This window comes from Ceratina calcarata, unplaced genomic scaffold (genome assembly GCF_001652005.2).
Source record: "Ceratina calcarata isolate Rehan_Ccalc_2016 unplaced genomic scaffold, ASM165200v1 scaffold588.2, whole genome shotgun sequence".
NCBI lineage: Eukaryota > Metazoa > Arthropoda > Insecta > Hymenoptera > Apidae > Ceratina > Ceratina calcarata.
Genome location: NW_017177107.1, coordinates 266,447 through 279,466, shown reverse-complemented (window position 1 = coordinate 279,466; position 13,020 = coordinate 266,447). Strand labels below are relative to the sequence as shown.

Sequence of the window (13,020 nt, the reverse complement as noted above, 5' to 3'; positions counted from 1 at the left end):
AAATTTTTTTAAGATTGTCGAGGAGAAAGTATTTTCAGCATATTAGTAGTGAATAAGGTTAGATTCTTTATGATATTTTAAAGGATTACTTTAATGTAAATAATTGGAGTATATTTCAGATTTTATTAACTAAAACATGGAATGTGACAAAAGTAATTACATTGTATGGATAGATACGGAAGTAAGTATAAAAATATTACACAGTTTTCTATATAGAAGCAAACAAAGCATCATGTTGAATTGTTTTATTTCAAGTTAACAGGACTCAATATAGAAAAAGACACAATCTTAGAAATTGCGTGTTTAATAAGTGACCAAAATTTAAATATTGTAAGTGAAGAATTTAATGTTGTCATTAAACAATCCGACACAATTTTGAACAATATGGATGATTGGAATACAATTCATCATACAAAAGTAAGTTAATTATTTTATGTTTCAATAATTAAATATTATTTATTTCAAACAAGTTGCATACTCTAATTTGAAAATTATGTTTTACAGACAGGACTAATACAAGCCTCTAAAGCTAGCAAAATTAGTTTGAGAAATGCAGAGCAGATGTTATTGAGTTTTTTACAGAAATACATTCCAAAAAATTCTTGCCCTTTAGCTGGTAACACAATTTACATGGATCGTTTATTTATACTTAAACACATGTCATTAGTCAATGATTATTTACATTATAGAATTATCGATGTTAGTACAGTTCAGGAGTTAGTTAGGTATGTATTTTATAATTCATCGTGGGTGAATTGATAAAAATAGCCATTTCGAGCAATTGGTTACTTTTTATTTTCAAAAGATATACATACATATATGAATTTAGTACTTAATGTACTATATACTAATGGAACCTGAGGAATGAGTGTGTTTTAGTAAAAATTCGTTGAACAAACTTATATGTGTTACATTATTTTACATGGCAATTTTTATTAACTCGCTCTGTATAATGAGTTACTGTAATTTTTATTGAAATGGTTAAAATAATATTATCTAACTTTAGGAGGTGGAATCCAACAGACTATAAATTTCGACCGCAAAAGCAATATAACCATAGGGCATTAGATGATATTAAGGAAAGTATACAAGAATTAAAGTACTACAAAAATACTATATTTATGCCTGCAGATACATCACTAATACAATGAAACCATTAAATATATTAACCTGCACTTTCGTGCTCAATATGTGCATGGAAATATATATTTTTAAATATATATGCATAATATAGAAATCTAAAATAGATATCTACAAATCTGTAAAAATAAAGAAATGAAGTACGTAGAAAAAGCTTATAATATGTATGTACTTTCTTCTTCCACTTTACATCTATTTTGATATTTCCTTTCCAAATGTTTTTATTTATATTTATTTCTCTATTACTGTATACTACTGGCGTATTTCAATTTTGTCACACAGGCTCACCAGGATTATCTGCACTTTTTTAGTATTGCATGTTGATATTACATTTTGACCAGGACGAAAGGAAGAGTCATGACAAAAAATTTATATATGCGCGAGAAATCCTCTGATACAAGTCCCATTAAACTGCACTGCTAAAAATTTCAGTGCAATAAAATCTGCATTCATCTATTTCAGTTCACTTATCCGAATGCGAATTTTGCACTGCTCGAGAACAGTGTTTGTTCGTCGAATGTGGTACAAAAAGTTGCATGCCAACAGTGCAATATAGTCGAATGCTTTAATTATAATAATTAAAAGCCGAATGCAACAATTGCACTGGGAGAGAGAACGCCAATTGAATATGCGGCATCGAAAATGTTCCCACTGAGTGCGCACTAGTGCGGGTCGCAGAATTCATTATTAGATTAATGTGACAGTGGCAAAAATTATTTTGTACATGATTTTCCATGTGTATTGTGCATTAACTTACTAATTATTTATTAATTACGATTCACTGTAATGGAAATAGACGGAGAGCTGGCTGCATAAAAACGCAAGGTATAAGGTAAATGAAATATTTATAACTATAGTTAAGAGGCTAATCTCTACATATAGAGAGGTTCTATTAGACTATTAATATTAAAAAATTTTCGACTTTTTACTATCACGCGCATTCGTGCGCGGCCGCAGCCGCGGTCGTGTTGCACACTATTTTGTTGTACAGATGAGTATCTGACCTTAGGATACAAATATTTATAAACTCGGATTAAAAAAATTATTCACAATTAAGTCCAAGGCCGATATCCACTTGTATCGTATTGCCTTTATGTATCACTTAGTGATACGGCAATGTAACTTTGATGGTTTATGTTTACGATTGACGATTTTACGATACAAGTGAACATCAGCCGAATGAAAATGATGAATGGCTGCGTAACATTCTCAAATTTTTTTGGGAGACTCTGTCAAGTGACAAAATCAAGTTGATACTTCGCAATGCGAAGTATCTGTGATATCATTAAACCATGGGTTTCTTGGAGGATACATTTGTGATTCTTATCACACAGGTGGAAATTTATTTCCACTAACGTACATAAATAAATTCTCGCCGGTACTCGTAGATATACACAATTAGGTTATGAACGATTAATTTTTCCTTTATTAGAGGAATTATAACTGTAACACTTACATTTATTCGTTGAAACATTTTTCTGACTAATCGTAAAAGCTTCGAAACGTATAAAAATAGAAATGTACATTGATGATGTGTTATTGTATTCTTTTTAGATTTTACCATGTATACATTGCTTATATTGATATTACTAATTTCTCATAATTAATCTGATGGCTTAAAATTTTGCACCTTATTTTTTAAACTGACATTTATTTTTTAATCTTGTACAACCAGATTGTGTATCGTTACTTCTATTTACTTATTTTTCAAATATTTTTCCATTCATTTACATTACATATTCCAGGTCATCTTTTTCTTAGGTGGGTGGGTGTTTTTTGTAAAAAAGTTATTTCGTGACTATGAAGTTCATCACAGATTAGTACAACTAATTTTTTCTACTACATTTTCCTTATCTTGTACTATGTTTGAGCTTATTATTTTTGAAATAGTTGGAGTTCTTGATTCAAGGTGAGTCGCTGGTTTTATTTCTAATTGAACATATTAACAATGACGCACATTTAGTTCCAGATACTTTCACTGGAATGTTGGTCTCTATATGCTTCTATTTATGGTAATCGTTTTGATTCCATTTTATATAGCATATTTTATCATTAGCAATATTAGATTTGGTATGTATACAATAGTAGATTTAGATTCATACATGATACTTCAAATTATACGAACTGTCTGTTATTTCTCTTTACAGTAAGACTGAAGTTAATACGACCATTAACTATAGTAGTATATCTCTTCTATCTCTACTTATTTTGGAAGATAGGTGATCCATTTCCAATTTTAAGTCCAAAGAAAGGTCTATTATCTATTGAACAAGGTGTCAGTAGAATAGGAGTGATTGGTGTTACTGTAATGGCACTACTGTCAGGATTTGGTGCTGTAAATTATCCATATAACTCAATGGCTTATTTTATGCGACCTGTAACGTATGCTGACGTACAAGGTACAGAAAGGCGATTGTTACAAACAATGGATATGATTGTTGCTAAAAAGAAGAGGATAGCATTAGCTAAAAAAGGAGAAATTTTGGGACAAACTGAAACTCGATCTCGACTTTGGGGAATGTTTGGGCCCTTAGGAGGCACTAAAAGTAATCAAGAAAGTGTGTATTCTATACTTTCATGATTTATTAGTACTCATAAACTTATATTAATAATTTTTAAATAAAAATGTGTAGGCATCAAACAGTTGCAAACAGAAGTTACAGCGTTAGAGGAATTGTCACGACAATTATTTTTGGAGGCACATGATATTCAAAATGCAAGAGAACGTTTGGAGTGGGCTGCTACTTGGCAGGGAAAATATTTTAATGTTTTAGGATATTTTTTCTCTGGATATTGTACTTGGAAAATATTCATAGTAAGTTCAAAAATTGAGAAATACTGAGGAACTTCAGGGATAAATACATTTACAATCTACATCTTTTTTAGTCGACAATTAATATAGTTTTCGATCGGGTTGGTAAAAAGGATCCGGTAACAAGAGCAATCGAAATTGCAGTACACTGGATTGGTTTTGACATTGATGTAACATTTTGGTCTCAACATATTTCTTTTTACCTCGTTGGTTGTATTGTATTGACATCGATCCGAGGTTTACTGCTAACCCTTACAAAGGTATACTTTAGATAAATTTCTTCATTTTCGGAACATTGTAGTTTATCGCGTATTCGTAGTTTATCCTATATTCTAAATTATTTATTTATTATATAGTTTTACTTCATTTTCAGTTTTTTTATGCTATATCAAGTAGCAAATCGTCAAACATTATTGTACTTATACTTGCTCAGATAATGGTAAGCATACCTCGTTTCAAAGTATGTACTTATTCTAATAATAATTTCTGTTGCTAATCCGATTATATATTTTTTGTAGGGTATGTATTTCGTATCATCCGTACTTCTAATGCGGATGAACATGCCTGCGGAATATCGAATTATAATAACTCAAGTTTTAGGAGAATTACAATTTAATTTTTATCATAGATGGTTCGACGTTATATTCTTGGTGTCGGCACTGTCTTCGATAGTGTTTTTATACCTAGCTCATAAGCAAGCACCTGCAGAACGAATTTTTAGTTGAATAAAATATTTTTTAAATTAAATGAAAATATTTCTTTATATTCCTAATTGTGTTTATAGTGTTATTGTTTTCTTAATTACAAACATGTTTCCCTTTAACAAGTTTCTGATTATAAAAAATGATTTGCTTATCATAAACTGAAAACATAAAATGCATAGAGATAAATTCGATAGTAATTATTTAAATATTTGTTTATAAGAACGTATTTAATGTTTCTATCTCTAATACATATGTTTTATCAAAGTTAACATGCATAATTATAAGCTTTAAAGACTAAATAATAGATTCATATCATTTACTGATCAAACAGAAGTAACTTTGCATTCGTCTTGTTATTAGTATACAATGACATTTTGATCACAGATAGCTGAAAAAAGTACGAATAATAGAAAACTGGCATTACTGTATGACTGCTGAATTTACAATGAGTAAACTGTAATTCTAATGGATTAATTCGATAGTCCATTCTTCTCCCATATTTACACCAGGTTTACGCACGGTTAATACATTGTTATTTGGGTTGTACTTAGTCTCCAAATTAACTTTGCCCAAATCTGGAAAAAAATGATTTGCGTTTTAATTTTCAAATTACATGCAATCTTTTTTATATAAAACGCGATTACTTACTATGTGACGTCAGCACAGCTGATTTAACTCCCTTTGGTGGATTTGTAATATCTACCCTTTCCAACCAGCTTTCAGTCTGATATGAAGCTAATTTGTCAATGAACATTGAAGTTAATTTGTTTCCTTCAAAATTGAGCACTAAATACAAGTATTTTCCATGACGATATTCAAAACTGGCCTCGTCATCAATGTACAGCGTGCCATTAGCTCTACCAGCAGAATCTGCGATAACTATCAAGGTGTATGGATCGTTCTTCATGGCTACTGTACTGCGACGTATTCTCATTTTACGTGGAACGATAGAACCGCCTCTTTGGAATACTGGTATCTTGTGTAAAGTTACGGGAATATTGACTAAACCTGGTTGCTGATATGGTTGCATGGTATCAACATCATACCAAGTTACTTTGCCTTCTCCAGGGAAATAAACGTTAACATCTGTGACAGCAGGTTGAAAGACTGGACGTATAAGTATAGAATCTCCAATCAATATCTCATCATCAATAGCGTACGTCTTTGTTTCACTTGGATAATGAGCCCACAATGGTAGCACCACTGGAGTGCCGTTTACTTCGTGTTCTCTGAAGAGTGTATACCATAATGGCAGATATGAATATCTCATTCTAAGAGCTTCTCGAACGATTTGCGTAGTTTCTTCGTTAAACGTCCAAGGTTCACGTCGTTTAGTTTCGATATGTGAATGTTGACGGTAAAAAGGAAGCCAAGCTGCAGCCTGATTCCATCTAATGAATAGTTCGGTGTCTGGATTCTTGAAGAAACCTCCTACGTCCGCTCCGCAGAAAGAAAATCCCGAAACAGCTAACGTGAGGCACATCGGATAACTTATACGAAGATGATCCCACTCCCCTGTATTATCGCCAGTCCACATAGCTGAGTAACGTTGGGAACCAGCAAAGAAGGATCGCGTTAATATAAACGGCCGTAAAGTACCGCCTGATCTTCTGAACAAAGCCTCGTACGTAGACATGGTCATATAGATTCCGTACGAATTATGAATATGTCTGTGTTCCCAGCCACCATAATGTATTACATCCTTGAGCATAGAAACTTCGGGGCCGTTGAATACACTTGGCTCGTTCATATCATTCCAAATATATACATCATTAGTGGTACCACGGAATTTATCCAAATTGTACAGACTCATATAATATTCCCGTACCGCTGGATCCAAGAAGTCTAAATATGATGCTGCACCTGGCCAACACCAACCTTCATAGTCTTTTCCATCTTTTGTTTTAACGTAATAGCCTAATTTAGTGGCGTCGTTGTGGAGGAAGTAACCGGTATCGCGTTTAATGTGCGGATCTATGATGACCACCAATTTTCTACCTTTTGCGGTTAAATTGTGTATCATTTCAATTGGGTTTGGAAACTTTCGTTCATCCCATGTGAAATATTTTTTACTATCGGTGTACTCTATATCCAGCCATATAGCGTCCATAGGTAGGTCGTGTACGTCAAAATTTTCTGCTATTTGTAGAACATCATCTTGATCATTGTAATTCCAACGACTTTGATGATATCCTAAAGAAAACATTTGTGGTAGAGGTGCTGTACCCGTTAAAACAGTGTACTGTTTGAATACATCTAAAGGTTTGGGACCCAACATGAAGAATACATCCATTACACCAGATTCTGACATAAAGTGTGCATCCACTTGTGGTTTTTTAGAGCCAGATACGAAGTTTACGATACTTTCTACAACGTTATTGTCGGCGCTTGATAAAATGTCGACCCATGTTTCTGCAGCGTTATGCCAAAAGATACCAGTCGTTCGCTCTTTGCCGTGAGCATAAAGCACAGGTATGGCCCCGTAAAGTGCCATCCTTTCATTGGTCTCATATTCAAACACATCTAAGTTGTACAATCTATAAGGATGATTATTCTTTGTAGATTTTAGAGCAAAAGAATCCGCATGTTCCGGCACTCCATATGTATACTCCGCTCCAGGAAAACTGAAGTCCAAAGCAATTGCCTCTGGACCAAAAGGTTTTGCGTCATGGTGAGTTTTGAAATTTTCTTCCCAAGCACCTGGATCATTCTCTGAACCATCACCTGGAGCCTCATTGTTATTTTTAGCTACCTCAACGTTTTCTGAATTTTCCTCTTGTTCTGGTTTACTATTAAAAACCGTCAAAAATTATTTAGTTGAATCATATACAATTAACAGTGAGATCTAACACATAACTCGTTAAGCTTACTTGGGTTTTGTACGGAGATGCTCAAATCTTAATAAACCTCTTGCATTTCCAGAGGCAACCAATATATCCTGAGAATATAAATCCACTCTAAATGGATTGGCATACAGTACAACTTTGTTTCCTTCATTTGTTATAGTAACGTGATCTGCAGTTTTCTCAACCAAAGTTAATTTAGAAGTTTGTGGTTGATCTTGAAGAGCATACTCAGGTAAATATCTTGGATGTAATGGATTCTTTTCATTTATTTGCAACCTAAATGTATTTTCCTTTAGTGCAGTTAACTGCAGTATATAAAGGACTCTTGTATCTTTATTAAACAAGTCCACATTTATACTGGATTCATTCTGAGTTAATGTATCTGTTAAAAGTTGGTAGGGCGTTTTCCCAGGTTCAACTTTTCTGCATCGTCTAACAACATTAATATGCAACTGATATTAATCACACAGTCACTTATTTAACTGACAACACAGATGTCATATACTTACCTACAAAAACTACTTTGCTCACATGTTTTAAATGTATCTCTATTAACTGCACCAACAAGGAGAAAAGAAGAACCTAATAATAATAATAATCCCAATCTGCAATATAAATTGTTAAACATAAAATTTTTTGTTAATGGCTTAAAGAGACTATTATCAATATTAGTTACATTTTTTTCTTGAAAAAACGTGGGAAACAATGAACACTCATCGTTAGTGTGCCTTTGATACTAATTGTCGTATGTGGCTTTTAGATGGCAAAATTGCTTCTCGAATGATTCTAAATGTATAGTATCGGTTTTATAAACAAATTGGTCAAAACAGTGTAATGCAGCGTATCGTATTGTTCGAAATAAGCTCTTTGTATCAAACACAGCATTATCACGGACACGTCAGCGTGATCATGATTGCATTATGAGAAGTAAACATTTGAAGAATTATACAGTGTTCGTGGGTCTACTTATGCAATGTCAATTCGATCCAGAAGATTTTATAACGTTTATCGCTCAAGTAGAAAACAGATATTTTTGTTTCGTGAAGGTTAAAAGGCCGAAAATAATTAACTTACCGCACGTACGAGGCCATGTTGAAAAGTAACTATTGCCGTGCTCGCTTTTATTAATTCGAATAAGACAAAATCGATTTCATAGATGGAGCTTCACTTGATATGTATAATTAACAATACGTAACACTGACAATATTATATAGAATAATCGAGGTTTAAATTTTAGAAGTACTTGCATTGCATTCTCTTTGTCAAACTGACAATTATTTGGAAGAGTTATAAAAAGAGTTTTCATCACTAAGCTTTTTCATACGTTTTTCTTCGATATTCTCAATAAATGATCTAGTAGTATAATGGAATAAGTAATCCCATTATAATAGTGGATATAAAGGTGCTTGTGTCTATTTTGACGCATTGACGTTATGACACGTTCACTTTATATAATATCGCACATTCAGTTTATTTGAATTACAAGAGTATTCAGTCGGCAGGGAAAATACAGTCCTATGTGTTCTATATATTACACAATATAGAAGTTTGGCACTCGGAACGGTATTCACTTTGGGGATGTAAAAAAGCCTAACTGTTTCATTTCTAGCATATACTCATTAATCAACACACGTATCTCATTTCTTAAAAATGTCTCTTCTTGCCACACGATCAGAACTATTACAATTAAATACATATGCTGCGAATTCATGAAAGTGTTTTCTCTCTATGTATACATATATACGTAGGAGTGTATATATTTCGTATATTTATATAATATAATAATATAATTATCGTTATTATTATCGTTATTACTATATTAACATCAACGTTAGAGCGTTTTCTTAATTACACATTTCTAAAGTTTTCATTTTAAAGGAATTGTACAGTTAAGGTCACTGTGAATCTGCGCAGCCTAAAAGACGTAACATTTAAATATTTGTCGATTCGACGATGTACGCAAATGGAAATACGTCGAATATCGATCGATCAATCGATTGATTTACTAATGCATTATAATACTGAAGAAAATGAGCGCACCGTTGTTGCATTTTCCATACGCCGATCGACAATTCGTGAACAGTATAAAATAACAAAATTTGTCGTAGCTGTTACAAAAGTCAATTACCAGTTCAATTTTCTAACGAGTCGAATGAGCATTCGAGTAAAGAAATTTTATGTGTTCGATCTACGGATGCAATCGACTAGACTTGACAAATAAAGCACATTGTTGATCCTCAGTAACACCGTTCGTTACTTTCGGAGAAAGATTTGGCAGCTATAATGAATGAAACAAAATCTTTTTTCCTTATTATGCGTGAAATATTCATTCAAATGGTTAGATATATAGGCTGCCGGAAGTAATAGAAGCGACCTCACGTGATGCGACGAGAAATTTCTGAAGCTGGCCAATTCGAGCCTGTAAAAATACGCGGGATTCGTGTAAAAAGATATGTGCGAAAACTCGAGTATTCCTGCGGTTTTACTGCGTGCGTTACCTATACGTTTTACTTTCGCGTCTAGAAAACTTGTGAAGTAATCTCTATATGTTCTTCTTGTAAATATGTATAAATCTGAGATACGCAGTCCATATAGTTTTTCTTTACAAAAGTTTACGTGTAATTAGACGCACGATAGTTCGCGTGTGATAGCGGTATTATGTGCTTTCGGAAATTGCAAGTTTGGTATTCGTGATGTTAAACCTCGGTCTTTTCATCTTACAATAAATGTCCTTAATGAGACGATTGTTTCATATCGTGAAGCTTCAAAATAGAAATGCTTTCCTGTGATTTGAATTCAATAGTGCGAAGCTTCAAAGATGATTCTGACCGAATCAACGAAGGTTCATGTCGAATTCGATATTCCACCAAGAAGAAAGACAGTGAAATCGACAGGGTGCAGGCCTGGTGAGTAATATTTCTTAAAAGACTTGATAATATTTTAGGCACATTCGATCCGTAATAGCAACGATAGTCTCGGGCTTGTAATTATTTTTACACTTAACGAGAGTTTACGTAGTTCTCCCGGAAATTTATTATTATACTAGCACGATAAACATTCTCACGCACAGACCATGCGAAAATGTAACCATTTACTAGTACGAATACAAGATATATTTATACCATCGTTATTATAATTAAAAAAGAGAAGACAAAAGTTGATGGAAACTCTGATGCCTGGCTCGTTGGCGCGATAACATACAATAATTTTAATATAGAACGAAACATTTAACGTGTATAATGTTCATTTGTACGTCTCTTTATTCGGATTTCGGTCATACGATATCGTGTCAGGAAAAAAAGTTTCCGTCAAAGTTTAGATATAAAATCGTGGCTGTACCGTTGACATTTCACGTCGCAGAGTTACTATTTTTTTCTTTAGGCACATTAAGACCATAGTTAATCGACGATTAGTCTCAAAGTATGTATTTCGTAACAAAAAACAGTCTTCAAGTATGAGAAAATGTTACGGCCTGTTCTGCTTTAATCGCGAACAGCCGTCCTTCTGCTAGACCCAATACTGGTTCCTCCTAAGCAAAGGGTTGTTGGTCCTCTGTGTGGTGGCCGATTGACAAGGCAAATCGGACGTGTCGAAATTGTTCCATTCGTCCCCGTCCGGAAATCCGTACGGATATTTCACCGATACATCAACTTCCGAGCCCGTGATATTCTCCAAGGGACTCAGGGGTATCACTTTACATTGGGGTAATGTGGACGTCATCGTCGGTAGGACTGGCAAAGGTGTGCTGGTTGCCACGCTATTGTGATCGTTGGCGTAACGTTTCACGTGGGGCGTCGCGGGCATTAAATGGTCCGGAGGTCGCGGCAACGGCATTACCCCTACCGCCGGGGTAGATTCTGGCTTTTCTTCCTCGGCGTGTTTGTATCTGTTTTGTCTACATCTGATGGTAATGATGACGACCACACCCAGCAAGAATACACCGAGTAGCATTCCCAAGATTAATAAATAATCATTACTCATGTTCGGCGCGATAGCCATTTCGCCTTCGTGACCCACTGGGTCCATAGGACCACCTAGGGTAATATTGTACTCGTCCATGTCGAGTTTCACGCGGAACTCGAATTCACCCACGGCTGGTTGAAATATAGAGGCCGCTAAGACGAACGTGAAGTTATCGATCACTCCCTCGTACTCCAACGTCGGTATTTTTTTGCAAACCATGTAAATCACGCCTGACATCACTTCATAGTGAGAAAATTTATTCACTTCCTTCTCTCTGGTTCCTCGTTTCTCACCGGACGAAAAAGAACTCCTGATAATCCTTTTAATTTTACCGAATTTTGATTTCTTCGTAATCGTGTACGTGGGATTGCTACTCGTTAGTTTGGCTAACGGTGTAGCGTCCAAATACTGCAATGTTATCCGGGTTTTCTCCCCTGCTATTGCGATCATTGGGTTCATGATCATCAGAGGCACCACTCTGATATCTATTCTTATATGTTTCTGTTCGAATCCGCTTAATTTCGCAGTCAACTCGAAGCTGTCGTTTGACACAGTCATATCTGTTTGCATAAACATTACGCTTTTCGACAACAGATCAGTTTGTTTGAAACTAGCTGCTGCTCCATCCCGCACATACAATACCCCGTACTTCGGTGTAGTCGTTATTTCGTAAGTGACCAAGTCTTGTCGAGCATTAGTATCGAGTACCATGTTACTCTCAGAAATAACAGCAACGTTGGAACCTTGTTGCAAGTTCACTGGACCTAATACTGTCACATTTAGTCTAATAGGTAAAACGTACACATTGAACACTGTGTACTTAGGATTGAAGAGTCCGTCCCATACTCTAAAGTAGAAAGAAGCCGCTTGAAGTGGACCGTTGTGTTCGTATACCAGTCGATTGGAATCCACATCGTGTTGGGTGAATTTGTTCACCTGGTGAATCTCCGAGTTGTTTTCATTGAACGGTAGCAGCAACAAACGACCATAAGTCGGACCGCTTATTAAGTCGTACACGATTTCTTCCGGCGGAGTGTCCGGGTCAATCGTCAGTAAGGTCTCCCTGGTTATCGTTTGATTTTGATTCTGAACCACCGTGATGGACGGTTCGTTCGTAATCAATTTGAACGGTTCGTCGTTCACGGGTTGTATTATCACCGGGATGCTGGTGTTACATAAAAGAATGTTACCAGGTATCAGGTAAAGAGAGAAATTTATGTGGTCTTCCAAAGTGTCCGAGTGATCGTGGTAATAGGCAATTTGTCCACCCTCGATCTGGGGTTGAGAGAAGGTGGTGACGTTTAAATCCGGAAAGATCATCACGTGTCCGTGACTAGGTTGGTTAACCAGTCTAGAGAGGACTGCCAGATTTCTGATTCCTGCATGAGTTTGCAAGAACGACACGATTCCGCTTATGTTCATGATCACTGGCGCCGAGCCACCCTCCTCGACTCTTACATTCTTCACGATAATGTATCTGTCCAATCCTCCGCTCGAGACAGAAATGTTTATTTGAAATACCTGGAATAGAAAAGACGATAAAGTCAGAAACGTT

At 35.1% G+C, this 13,020-nt stretch overlaps 4 protein-coding genes across 21 annotated transcripts in view; 2 read left to right on the top strand and 2 right to left on the bottom strand.

The window, feature by feature from the left end:
- Positions 1-1,247, top strand: part of LOC108629829 (oligoribonuclease, mitochondrial) — a 3,094-nt gene extending 1,847 nt beyond the window's left edge. For 2 of the 6 annotated variants that reach the window (XM_018032723.2, XM_018032722.2), the window contains exons 2-5: positions 120-181; positions 263-417; positions 505-725; positions 1,007-1,247. In XM_018032723.2, coding sequence (XP_017888212.1) covers positions 166-181; positions 263-417; positions 505-725; positions 1,007-1,151 — 537 coding nt within the window. In that variant the 5' untranslated portion in view covers positions 120-165 and the 3' untranslated portion in view covers positions 1,152-1,247. Of the gene's footprint in view, positions 1-13; positions 58-119; positions 182-255; positions 418-504; positions 726-1,006 lie in introns of those variants that run through there. The other 4 variants (XM_018032720.2, XM_018032719.2, XM_026817610.1 and 1 more) reach the window with 3 other exon arrangements.
- Position 1,248: 1 nt separating this feature from the next.
- Positions 1,249-4,717, top strand: GPHR (golgi pH regulator). 6 transcript variants are annotated; one of them, XM_018032715.2, is made up of 9 exons: positions 1,249-1,280; positions 1,423-1,972; positions 2,886-3,049; positions 3,104-3,210; positions 3,288-3,698; positions 3,774-3,955; positions 4,027-4,212; positions 4,326-4,391; positions 4,471-4,717. In XM_018032715.2, the coding sequence occupies exons 3-9, from the start codon at positions 3,003-3,005 to the stop codon at positions 4,675-4,677; spliced, it is 1,206 nt and encodes a 401-aa protein (XP_017888204.1). In that variant the 5' UTR covers positions 1,249-1,280; positions 1,423-1,972; positions 2,886-3,002; the 3' UTR covers positions 4,678-4,717. The 6 variants fall into 6 exon arrangements, with proteins under 6 accessions (XP_017888204.1, XP_026673409.1, XP_017888202.1 ...); XM_026817608.1 differs by lacking the exon at positions 1,249-1,280 and having other exon boundaries at positions 1,311-1,965; XM_018032713.2 differs by lacking the exons at positions 1,249-1,280; positions 1,423-1,972 and adding an exon at positions 1,992-2,474.
- A 147-nt stretch (positions 4,718-4,864) lies between these two features.
- Positions 4,865-8,684, bottom strand: GCS2alpha (glucosidase 2 subunit alpha). 2 transcript variants are annotated; one of them, XM_018032711.2, is made up of 5 exons: positions 8,577-8,684; positions 8,012-8,107; positions 7,527-7,934; positions 5,305-7,445; positions 4,865-5,231 (listed from the first exon to the last, which is right to left on the bottom strand). In XM_018032711.2, exons 1-5 carry the CDS (start codon positions 8,591-8,593, stop codon positions 5,119-5,121), a joined length of 2,775 nt encoding a protein of 924 aa, XP_017888200.1. In that variant the 5' UTR covers positions 8,594-8,684; the 3' UTR covers positions 4,865-5,118. The 2 variants fall into 2 exon arrangements, with proteins under 2 accessions (XP_017888200.1, XP_017888199.1); XM_018032710.2 differs by lacking the exon at positions 8,577-8,684 and adding an exon at positions 8,179-8,528.
- A 264-nt stretch (positions 8,685-8,948) lies between these two features.
- kon (chondroitin sulfate proteoglycan 4-like protein) overlaps positions 8,949-13,020 on the bottom strand; it is a 38,318-nt gene continuing 34,246 nt past the window's right edge. For all 7 annotated transcript variants that reach the window (XM_018032706.2, XM_026817603.1, XM_026817604.1 and 4 more), the window contains one exon: positions 8,949-12,986. In XM_018032706.2, the coding sequence (XP_017888195.1) occupies positions 11,010-12,986 (1,977 nt within the window). In that variant the 3' untranslated portion in view covers positions 8,949-11,009. The remainder of the gene's footprint in view (positions 12,987-13,020) is intronic.